This window comes from Sebastes fasciatus, chromosome 6 (assembly GCF_043250625.1).
Source record: "Sebastes fasciatus isolate fSebFas1 chromosome 6, fSebFas1.pri, whole genome shotgun sequence".
Classification (NCBI taxonomy): domain Eukaryota; kingdom Metazoa; phylum Chordata; class Actinopteri; order Perciformes; family Sebastidae; genus Sebastes; species Sebastes fasciatus.
This window is the reverse complement of record NC_133800.1, coordinates 25,016,975-25,029,013: the sequence shown is the minus strand read 5'-3', so window position 1 is coordinate 25,029,013 and position 12,039 is coordinate 25,016,975. Positions and strand designations below refer to the sequence as shown.

Sequence of the window (12,039 nt, the reverse complement as noted above, 5' to 3'; positions counted from 1 at the left end):
TAGTTTAACAGCTTAAGTCTGGAGTAGTATATCAGCCCTAAAGATCTGTAATTCAGGTTAGAAAAATATAAAAACCCACATCCCTGATAACTATTCTATCCTACGAAAACACATTTTTGTGGTCTGTACCTCCTCAAGAAGACAGTGAACTGTGACACAGTGAGAAGAGACAAATAGAGGTGAAACGTTCTGGTTTAGATGTCAACAATCAGTCAAGATATTTTTGGGCCTCTTCCATCTAGGAACCCTGTGAACGTATTATCATCCTCACCCCACCCCCATTGTGCAGGTCCTATGAAAACATGGCCTTGAAGCCTGTCTTTGAGAAAAGCTAACACTCAGGATTGGAAAAAAAAAAGTGCTTTTTATATTTGTCCTTGAGATGCAACATAGGAGAAGTTGACTCGCGCTCTTGAAATAGACTTGATGGAACACAGTAAGCAAAGATAACTCGAGTCCTATTCCAATTCTCTCCCATTATTATTGTGTGACCTGAGAAAACAAGGTTGAGCGTGTGACGACGTTAAGAAGACTCACTGCTGAAAGGGGATGAAATGTTGTTTGTCCTCGTCGTCTGCTTTGCCGTGGGCAACATCTGTAACGTCCATCACTGAAATGACAAAGAGAGCATCACAGTAAGGAGGCAGGCTGCTGTCAAGGGTAAGCTAATTTACCAGATGCAATGCAGTTTTTAAGTTATTTAAAGGTACAGTGTGTAAGATTTGGTGGCAACTAGTGGTGTGGTTCCAGATTGCAACTAACTGAAAACCCCTCCGTTCACTCCTCTCTTTCCAAGCATGTCAGAGACTACACTTTTATGTCTTTTCCCTTTCCTTTAGTGTGTTATATAGCTTTTTGTGCATGTAAAAGATCTGAATGTTACAAAACCCAAAGTCCACGCCAAAGGGAGTTACTCTCCCCCACAGAAACACTGCTCCTGAACTGCCTGAAACGCCTCGCTTGAAGTCCTGCCTTTTCTTCTGTAACGTGGTGATGTCACCAAGTAACACATTTGCATAATACCTGCTTAGCGGCTAGTTTGGCATGCCCTCAAACAAAGCTAGTTAGAGCGGAGCTGGAGCAGAGACCGAAGACTTTGGTTCAGTTGACCAATCACAACAGAGTGGGCCAGCTGACCAATCAGAGCAGACTGGGCTTATCGGGAGGGGGGTAGGAGCTCAAACAGAGCGTTTCAGACTGAGGGTGAAATGAAGTACTGCAGCTCATCCGGTATGAGAAAAATAAAGCGTTTTCTGAACATTAAAGCATGTAAACACGTTCGAGTAGAAACCCAAAATACAAGTACGCACCTGAAAATAAGCATAGCAGGTCCTCTTTAATAATTCTAAAAGTGAATTTACTCACTATAAGTCTTAAACAGAAGCTGAGCCAGGTGTCGGATCTCACTCACCTGTTGCCTGGCACGGCAGACAGTCAGCACAGTAAAACAGATTGAGGCTTCTTGATCTCCAGCTTGCGAATGCCTCTGAATTGTTTTTTCCACTCAGCTCTTTTTTCCCAAAGTGATTTTCTTTTTTCCCTGGCTAAGATAAATGTGACGTCTGAGTGAAACGTTCTCTCTAACTCTGGTTTCAGTCCATTTGCTGGAACACCAGGGGAAACCATTCCTCATCAAATCCACTAATGATCTGGCCAAAAACAAAAAGACGGGTGCTAAACCAATTTCCACCGGCTCCTTTGCCAAGGCAGGGCCGAGGCATTTTCTAGGTCAGGAAGCAGGTGTTCCCATTTCATTCAGCGCATGGATCCTTCATTTTTACACCTCGACAGAACTGTTCATGCAACTATAGCATCAGAGAGGCATTTTTTTTGTTGTTGTGTGTTGACTTTTGTATCGCCTAAACACACATTGGGACATTTGAAAAGCGGCTTACCAGCCACACCAAATGGTCTCCTCAGTCCTCCAGTGTGTTTCTTGCCCTCTTTGAGCTCCATGCTGCCCACTCTGATGATCTGACACACGAGGAAGAGCCGCTGCCTCATCAAGTCACCGCTGCTCAGGTCCTGGAACGCAAAGGACAACCATAAAGATGATTTATTAGGGCATATTAAGTGATAAGGGGCAATACATACGAGCGGCTGTGGGCTGTACGTATCACTAGCCTGTTATTATGTGCATTCATATGGCCGGAGCTGCGGACCAGATGGCAGATGTTACAGGGTGAAAGCATGCAGTAAAACCCTCAAACATATCGCTCTCCAGATTCTTTATGTGTTTATTTTTCTGGAGGTTTTTCCATGTCAAAGGAGTCTTGACTTGTGTGCTTTGAGGGTGTAAATATAATGATTAAATCTCAGCTCTTTGCCTTGATAAATACGGTTTTATCACATTCTGAACCACTATTTCCTGGCGGCACACAGCGACTTGTTTGCAGGGAACTGCTGACTGCTTCGTCAACATGAACAGCGGCGATATAATGGAGGCAAACGTATTCAAATTTTCAAAGATGTGCCGTGAATGTGAGCCATTCAGTGAAAACTTGCAGCAAATTAAGAGCGATTCCAGGAGCAAATTGTCTTCTTTGTCACAGATTCCAGGCAGCGGTTGGATTGTTGAAATCCGAAGCGGAGGGAATACAGTCAGTGGGTTGGGATTCAGTTACCGTGAATAGAGCTGGCAGGTTGTTGAGTTTTTCAATCTCTTTAGGCATCCCCATACTGTCCCAGCGCACCAGGAAGTTCTCGCTGCATGAATTTAAATAATAATCACAGTTAGATATCACATTATCTACAGGCATCAAGAGAAATAGAAAATGCAAAATCTTTTCCATTATTTTATCTGTTTTACGAGAGAAAATCCAAAATGTCAAGACAATTCTAAGGTGATTGCGTATGTTGAATAGCAATAGTGTGAGAATCTATTGATCCCTATAGACCTTCCTCAAAGCAGACATTCGCACTTGCCAAACAGGTAATGGCAGACAGGCTTGGCTTACTGGAATTACTAAAAAGGAACAACCGCTATCATTAATGGTATCAGTTACATCTGCAATGTTCCTGCTATGAAAAGTCAAAATGTCTCTCCAGCTCACCTACTTTAATTTGAACTTTGAATTTGAATACTCATTACTATTTTATTTTCACTTAACAATATGCTTCATTTAATTTTATTTACTGGTTTATTATTATTATTATTATTATTATTATTAATAAATAAAATGACTTGATAAATACATAAATATGTCATTAAATGTTGCAAAAAGGATATAAAAAATAGATTTAGCCATTAATTAATTGATCAAATGTGACATAAATTGATATTCTGTTTCAATTTGCTTCTTTATTCATATTTGTATTAATTCCCTTATCTCTTTACTCCTCCGTTTAATTTTCCCAATTATTTATTTATGTTTTTATTTTTATTATTTTTAAATGAATTAATTATTTTTTTTATTTCTTATCATGGGGTGGTTCTTTGTCTTTGTTTATATTTTTTGTCACAGAAAAAAGGCATAGTCTCTTTACCCTTGCCCTCTCCAGAGGGGTCATAGGTCAGGGTCAGCTGCAGAACCGTACCCAAGGCGCATTCATAAAGCTGAACTTACTTGGTAGACACTTTTATTTTTTTTTGTTTTAGATGTTCTTTTAATCTCTTCTATTATTTATGCTGACATCATTTTTGCCCAGCTTAGAATAGAGGCGTTCATTTTCTACACCAGCGAGCAGAAGAAGCAGCAGCTTCATGACACCAGCCTAGAGCTTTAACTTAAAACATTATTATGAGTTATGTGTCAATAATAACTCACCTCGAGCCATTATAATTATTCTCCATAGCCATAGTAAACTAATTACATTTCTTAATTCTTCACTTTGTAATTTTTCCATGTCTGACTTGGGAGCTACATCAACATCACTTAGTGTCATATTAAGATGCATCTTAATGTGGGAGACTGTGTTGAGTGTTTTTCTTTGTATCATGCTGGAACAAACGCTGCTCTGTCACTCAATGAACCCACATTGACAAATATCCTCAACTTGACACTTAACTGTGAAATTAAGGGAAAAGTGAGGAGCAAACCTGATGAATTCAGACTGGTCGGGGTCATACAGAGACATGAGCAGCTCGGCATCCTCTCCAATGTTGCATACAAAGTTCTTCAGGTTCATGAGCAGACTGTAGGTGTGCACCGTACTGAACAGGGTCTGACGCTGCATTTCCAGGTTTTGTAGCCGCGTCTGCAGAAAAGCAAGGCAGTGCATGGACACAGGTATTATTTGAAATGGACAGCTACTTCGGAATAATAAGTGACTGATACTATGAATCAGAGGTGGGACCAAGTCATTGTTTTGCAAGTCACAAGTCTGAAATCTTTGCACTCAAAGTCTGCAGAAATGCGGACTTACGGAGTGTTCATAAAGGGCTCAAAATGTCCGCGAGAGAGCCCTCAAGGACTTGACGATTTGACAGTGGACAGCCCGAAACCCTCACAAACTTTGCAGGAAAGTGCCTCAAAGTCTGTGAGTCTGTGAGTGTGGACATTGGGGTTGGGCCGTAGTATGCTCTTCACCAAATGTAATGCCATTTTGACAACAGAGTAACTGGCGCCAACTTTTTCTCCTGCAACTTGATTGGATGCTGTCGGATTGGTTCAAACAAAGTGGATCTGGGTAATTAAATTTAAGATAATCAAATGCAAGTCCCAATAATGTTCACCAGAAATAAAGAGTCCAGTGTTTAACAAAAAAACACAACTTTTCCGGGATTCAGCAATAAAGAACAAAAGAAAGAAATTCAGTTTGTTCAATTCAGTTCAGTTTTTTTCCCCATGAGTAAATCCTCTTCCCAAACAAATAAAGGATCTCTGTTCAGTGTGTTCAGTTCAGTTATTTCCACACGAGTAAGTCCTCTTCTTAAATAAATCAATAAAGGATTTCTCAAAAAGAAAATAAACCCAACATCTCTAACGCTGTCTACCGGGCAGGTGATCGTCTTCGTGCACACACTTTTTAAATAACATACTTTTTAATATTTGGTCTTGGGGTGGAAGGTATAAAGAATTTTCAAGTCAAAAGGCTCAAGTCCAAGTGAAGTCACGAGTCATTGGTGTTAAAGTCCAAGTCGAGTCTTTTTTTTAATTCGTCAAGTCAAGTGTAAAATGTGTTACTTGAGTCTGACTCAAGTCCAAGTCATGTGCCATGAGTCCATACCACTGCTATGAATAAATCAAAATCATGCCTTCTCTTCTTGTATCCTGTCATCGACGCTGCGGGAAGCGGTCTCGTGTGCCCGGAACAGACTGACCGTGCTGGTCCAGTCGGGATCCAGCGTGTTTCCCGCTTCATCTCGCACCACCAGGTCCAACCCCAGAATCCTGAGCAGCACAGAGGATCAAACAGAATCAGCTGAGTTTATCTTAGAGCAATTAAAACTTTACAATGGTGCTTATGTCACAAGGCAGTTTGTTGCAAGTCAGCAGGATTCGTACCGGTTTCCGTAATCAATCTTTGCTGTGACTTTCTTTCTGAGCTCCACAAGGTCATCCTTAGGCAGCGTTCCCGACACTATTTGGGATCGATATTCGATGAGGCTGTATGCCATCTGCTGAACACCCCTGAACAGGGAGATCTTGTTCGCCTGTCAGACAGAGATGTACACACTTCTAACAATACATCCTTCAGCGGCGTGAAACAAAAAGAGAAAAAGTGGTATGGATCAGTGTGTGCTAGAAACAGAGAGGCTGATAAGACTATACATACCACGTAGAGCTTGTGCCATATCTGCGCCCATTCCCTCAGAGTGGCCCCGAGCTCCTGCACCAGGGGCAAGTCCGCCGGAATAATTATTTCCTGCTGGCTACCGGCCACAAGGAGAGAATAATAAGATATTGGGAAAAGTGGCTCATCACTCACAGATCATGTCTCATAATTTGGACAGACTCAAGTGCATTTCTAAGACATGATAAATAGCTGGATGGTTTTCCTGCACCGGCCAAGAAAAGCATTACTGAATCTTCACTTATGGTAATTAAAAGCGTGCTGCTATGTTATTGGCAAATGACGAGGCAAAACCGAAGGCTAAGTGGATCATCATCACACCGATAGATATGTTTACTGATATGTGATCTCACCCTGTTCCCTCAACGGTAGCCTCCTTTAAGTGGATGTAGGACGCTGGGAAAATGCCCTGAGGAAACAATGAGGTAGAATCAGTACATATACATCACAGCGCTGGTTATAGGATGATGGAGTGCTAATGATGCCCTCACCTTGTGGGATTTCTTCCGTAGCGTGTGTCCCCTATACCAGCCTGAGGAAATATTAATTAACAGAGAAAGATGTTATAGTGAGGGCAGACACAGGAGTGATGACATTACACCTCGTCCTAGACTCATTTACATTATTATTAGGGCTGTCAATCCATTCAAATATTTAATTGCAAATTAATCGCACATATTTTAGTTGTTCAAAATGTAACTGCAAGGGAGATTTGTCAAGTATTTAATACTCTTATCAAGATGGGAGTGTGCAAATATGCTTGCTTTATGCAAATGCATGTATTAGGGCTGTCAAAGTCAGCGCCATAATAACGCGTTAACGCAAATTCGTTTTAACGTCACTAATTTCTTTAACACATCTTTCGGAGGTTGTAGCGGGCTCAGTTTTAAATGCTGGAAGATACTGGTATCATGAAAGTAGAAAAACTGAAGGAATCCATTGGTACCAACCATGTCATACTAGCTTGTCGCGAAGGAGGCAAAATAACATTGCAAACTTGTGTGATATTTGGCGAGGAAAAACTGGCATGGCCATTTTCAAAGGGGTCCCTTGACCTCTGTCCTCAAGATAAGTGAATGAAAACGGCAGGTCATAGTCAGGTCAGCACACTGACAGCTGTTGTTGTAACCTTCACAGGTACTGCATTTAGCATAAAAAAATATGCTCAAATCATAACTTGGTAAACTCAAGCCCAACAGGCAACAACAGCTGGGCATGTCTGTAAAGGGGAGACTCGTGGGTACCCATAGAACCCATTTTCATTCACATATCTTGAGGTCAGAGGTCAAGGGACCCCTTTGAAAATGGCCATACCAGTTTTTTTGCCAGGATTTGCGTTAACGTGTTATTATCACGTTAACTTTGACGGCCCTACTTATCATGCATAGCATATCTAGCACCGGTTAGTTCAACATTTCATTGAGGATCCTGTGTCAGCTTGCTTTAAAGAGGAAAAGAGAGATGTGTCTAGGCCTGTTGTGCGTTCAGGCTCGCTCACCTTCCAATTTCTCAAGTATGTGCACCGTGTCGCCCACCTGCAGACACAGCTCCTGCTCACCGCTGGGCTCATAGTTGTAGATTGCTGAGGGACAAAGCAGGACTGTCTCATTATGAGAAACACACACACGACATTCGACACATACTGTTCGCAAAGCAAAGACAGTTTGACTGACGTGTTTTGTTCCTACTCAAGGTCCAGCGGATTAGGAAGAAAAAAAAAAAACCTTTTTCAAATCAGTCATCGCACAGAGGAGAAAGTCTGCTTTTTAAAAAAGTTCTGGATCAGAGGTTTGCCATTTCTCCCAGGGAAAAGGAAACCAATTCGCCCTCCTTGCCGCAGAACTTCTTGGACTCGCAAGCGTAGAGGATCTTTGATTTATTCCTCATCTTGCTGCTCTTTGTAACAGCAGGCTGTATGCTTGTGAAGCAGGCCTGTGTGTGAGTCAAACCTTTAAAGCCTGTTTTGACGATTCTTAATTGAAACAGATGCCTGGGGCTGGGTTTAACGTTCCAGGAAATGGACTGTGCTAGAGCAGGTAGCTTCAATAAAAAAAAAAAAAGGAGTGGAGCTAAAAAGGTGATGGCATCACATCCTCCTATATGTCTGATATCATCCTACCACTGTGGCCTTTGGTCAATAGTTACACTCTGCGAGCCCTGCCCTTCCCGTCTCTCAGTTTATTAACCCAACAGTTTTCCTAGAGGCGACTCCTGTCTTTCCTTTTCAACTCTCAAACCAGGACCTGTGGGAGGGATCACACGCACATACGTAAACACACGCGCCCAAAAACCAGACTGAAGTTGCAAAAGAGAAACCTTGGCAAACAATACTGTAGCAAAGGTCTCTGCCTCGACTTGAGGGAGCCGCAGCAGCGAGCAGCCACTCTCGCAGTCAGATAGAGGAACTATGAGCCGAGCTCTGCCCTGACTTGCATGGTGATAATGCTTGTTGCTTGAGGCTAGATTTCACAGCACGCTTCAACTGGCTCGGCTTATCAGACCTCAGTCTGAATACCAAAACTTGACAAAACACTGAATATGGCTATCCTACTCCCTCTGTGACAGCCTCCTCAAGGATAGATTTTTCCAGCTTTCCATAACACTCATATGCCCAGGCAGACGTCTCTCCACAGGGACTCAGTTTTTAGGTTAAGACTGTGTTTGTGTAACCGGCCCGCGGGCTCTTAAAATATTAGGTTAGATCCATGCCGGCCATGTTGTTAGGTTATCACCTACTGCACAGGTTCACATGAATGACACCTTACTGTGAGATCCCTCATTCACTAATCAAAACGGAAAGTAAACACTGAAACCTCTTACTTTCTTTTTTCACCCCTTGAATCAAAATTTGAATTTCCTCACATCTCAGTTTTGGTATCTCTTCAAACCAAACAAACCACAATAATATGAACAAAAAAGTCAGGCGTTTAGGGCGAACACAGTAACATACTAGGGCTGTGTGTTGGCAAGAATCTGGCGATACATATCATGATACAGGGGTTACGATTCAATATATTGCGATACATTGCAATACTGTAAGCAAGGTGATATATTGTGATTTTTAAAATATAATTTTAGGAAAACTATCATAACATAAAGAACACAACATCATATGCATAAAATCTGAGTAAATGTGCAATCAGAACAGTGGGAGAGGGATGTTCCGATGCATTTTTTCCTTCCCAATACCAATTCAGATACCTGAGCATGCGGTATTGGCCGATAACAAGTACCAATCTGATACCAGTGTGATAAAAAAACATTTATAATTATTATTATTATTATTACTACAGCTGTTTACTACTGACGACTACTACTAATAATGATTTTGAAAAAGTTATGCATGCTTTTATCACCACACGTCTTGCCAAGCCTCTTTGTCTCGCCTGCAGCTTGTTCAGAACACGGCAGCTCGTCTTTTAACCGGTCCACGTAAACGTGAGCACATCTCTCCTATTCTGGCTTCTCTTCACTGGCTCCCTGTGCGTTTTAGGATTGATTTCAAGATTTTATTATTAACCTAGAAATCGTTAAATGGGCGAGCTCCAACTCATCTCTCAGATCTTTTAAAACCACATCTTTTATCAAGGACACTCAGATCCACTGACTAGTTACTTCTGACTGTCCCGAGGTCAGAGTTAAAGCTCAGCGGTGACCCAGCCTTTTCAGTTGCAGCTCCAAAGCTCTGCCTCCACATGTTCGGCTGTCCCTCACACTGTCTGTTTTCAAATCAAACCTCAAAACACACTTTTATTCCTTGGCTTTTGCCTCGGCATGAGAGTTGCCTTTTTTAATCCTTTTTCCTTTCCTATTGGTCTTTTATTATTTTAATGTCCTGTTGGTTTTAAATTGCGTTTAGTATTTTATTGTGTTGTTTTTATGGGGGGGGTTTATGTATAATTGTACAGCACTTTGGTCAACATTTGCAGTTTTTAAATGTGCTTTATAAATAAATTTGGATTGGATGTATGGATGTGATGTGATTACTATCTTTGTTGTATGGCCTGGCTCAAGTTAAACCCTTTGTAAAACATGAACAAATACATACAGAGAATGAATGCAATAGAACTTTCTTTTATTATTCAATTTGTCAGTTATATAGAACATAAATAAATCAGTGAACAGCCTGGATGCTAATTTGTACTGCAGGGTGCAATATTCACACACCCTACTATGGTACTGCCACTCATCGAAACGGAAGCCTTACATACTGAACATATCGCTGTTTTACTTGTTGGATTTTCCACTGTGAAATATTGCCAAATGACTGACATTTTCCTCGCTCTGACTACCGTTACACTCTCCACTAGCACCGCACTGTTGCGGTTTGTTATCGTTACGTGACAAACTACCTGCAATCAGTTCTTCTTCGCTGCTCTAGAACAGTAGTTGCCAGTGGCAGCCATGATACATCCAAGGCGACAGCACAGTGAAGGCTACGGTTTTGGAGCGGCGAAGAAGAATTGATTTCCAGTTAAACATGTTGATTTCTTTTCTGGGATAATAAATTATGCTATCGGATCGGTGCATAGACTGACGTACTCGCCAATACAGAATTTTGGGCAGTATCGGACGCATTTCCAATACTGGTATCGAACAACTCTACAGTGGGATCTGCATTTGCATTTATCACAGACCCTGTGACATCCAACATCATAGCACTACTTTGATAGGGCACATACACTGAGAGGGCGCATCTCTTTGCAAATGAAATAAAGTATTGACTGAGTTCATCCTTGCATGTAAATTATTAATTAAATATCAATGCAGTATCTTTGTGGATTGATACAGTATCACTACACATGATATCGCGATATTCAATATTTTCCTACATACTGTGTTGTTTTATTTAAAAAGAAGTTACTGGCACATGCTGTGGAGTCTCTTGAAAAACAGTATTTGTTTTCATCAGGAAACTATTTGTGTGGTCAGAACAATATGGAATGAAACATGCACTAGAGAAATGACATCTGCCTGTGGTCACGCCGAGAGTGACAATGGTCCGTTCACCAACTCGACACAGCGGCCGGGCCTGGCAACAGCGTGGCAACGCGCTAATGGCAGGCTCCCAGTCGAGCGCGTTGTGATGCCACACTGTCTAAATTAAAAGCAACAGTCTGGGCCTTGGCAGCGCGGCAGCTCATCCGTACAACTCTGACTGATACACACTATCTTCCTCTTCAACTTGAAATGCCGAGCCTGAAGCACCTGTGGTAAATTCCAATAGAGCCTCAGTCTGCGTGGGTTCAAGTTAATGTGCATACTAATGTTAAATCAAAGTCAGCCTGATTCACTCTAAATGATTTATCATAGAAGTGGATTAGCCAACAATTAAAGAACGCCACGGCTGAGCAGTTCGAGCAGCTGCTGCCAGCTCATCAAAGTTAACACGTTTTCAATGAGAATCCATTGTTCTCATCGCTGACTGGATGAGACGGCAAAACATAAACAACTATAACAAGTTATGGCTTCAATAAAACACACACGCACAAACAATATGATGTAAGATACACAAACAATACAATGCAAAATGCACGAGTCTAGCAACCAATCCTTTAACTAAAGCTGCAATGATTAATCAATTAATTGTCAACTCTTCAATTAATCACCAACTATTTTGCTAATCGATTTTTCAGTTCGAGTCATTTTTTGTAGAAAAAAACCCTCTAAATTCTCTGATTCCAGCTTCTTAAATGTGAATATTTTCTGGTTTCTTTATTCCTCTATGACAGTAAACTGAATATCTTTGAGTTGTGAACAAAACAAGACATTTGAGGACGTCATCTTGGGCTTTGGGAAACACTGATCAACATTTTTCACCATTTTATAGACCAAACAACTAATCAATGAATCGAGAAAATAATCGACAGATTAATCGACAATGAAAATAATAATTAATTGCAGCCCTACCTTGAACGTACAGATAGTTCAGGTTAAGGCAGGGCAATATATCGATATTATATTGATACCGTGATATGAGACTAGATATCGTCTTAGATTTTGGATATCGAAATATGGAATAAGTGTTGTCTTTTCCTGGTTTTAAAGGCTGCATTACAGTAAAGTCATTTTCTGAACTTACTAGACTGTTCTAGCTGCTCTATTATTTTATCCACTTATCCACGTCATTATATCCACATTACTGATGATTATTTATCAAAAATCTAATTTGTGAAAGCACCAATAGTCAACCATACAATATCATCACAATATCGATATCAAGGTATTTGGTCAAAAATATTGCGATATCTGATTTTCTCCATATCGCCCAGCCCTAGTTGAAATCCACTGAATTCATTCTGA

At 41.0% G+C, this 12,039-nt stretch overlaps 1 protein-coding gene across 4 annotated transcripts in view; it reads right to left on the bottom strand.

Annotated features, from left to right (window-relative positions):
* The window catches only part of dock5 (dedicator of cytokinesis 5), a 42,469-nt gene that overhangs the window by 24,447 nt on the left and 5,983 nt on the right, over positions 1 to 12,039 (bottom strand). For 3 of the 4 annotated variants that reach the window (XM_074638755.1, XM_074638756.1, XM_074638757.1), the window contains exons 2-11: positions 7,235 to 7,318; positions 6,228 to 6,268; positions 6,090 to 6,145; positions 5,719 to 5,815; positions 5,448 to 5,596; positions 5,198 to 5,333; positions 4,040 to 4,197; positions 2,625 to 2,706; positions 1,896 to 2,025; positions 538 to 610 (exon numbers count right to left, since the gene is read on the bottom strand). In XM_074638755.1, coding sequence (XP_074494856.1) covers positions 538 to 610; positions 1,896 to 2,025; positions 2,625 to 2,706; positions 4,040 to 4,197; positions 5,198 to 5,333; positions 5,448 to 5,596; positions 5,719 to 5,815; positions 6,090 to 6,145; positions 6,228 to 6,268; positions 7,235 to 7,318 — 1,006 coding nt within the window. The remainder of the gene's footprint in view (positions 1 to 537; positions 611 to 1,895; positions 2,026 to 2,624; positions 2,707 to 4,039; positions 4,198 to 5,197; positions 5,334 to 5,447; positions 5,597 to 5,718; positions 5,816 to 6,089; positions 6,146 to 6,227; positions 6,269 to 7,234; positions 7,319 to 12,039) is intronic. The other variant, XM_074638758.1, reaches the window with a different exon arrangement.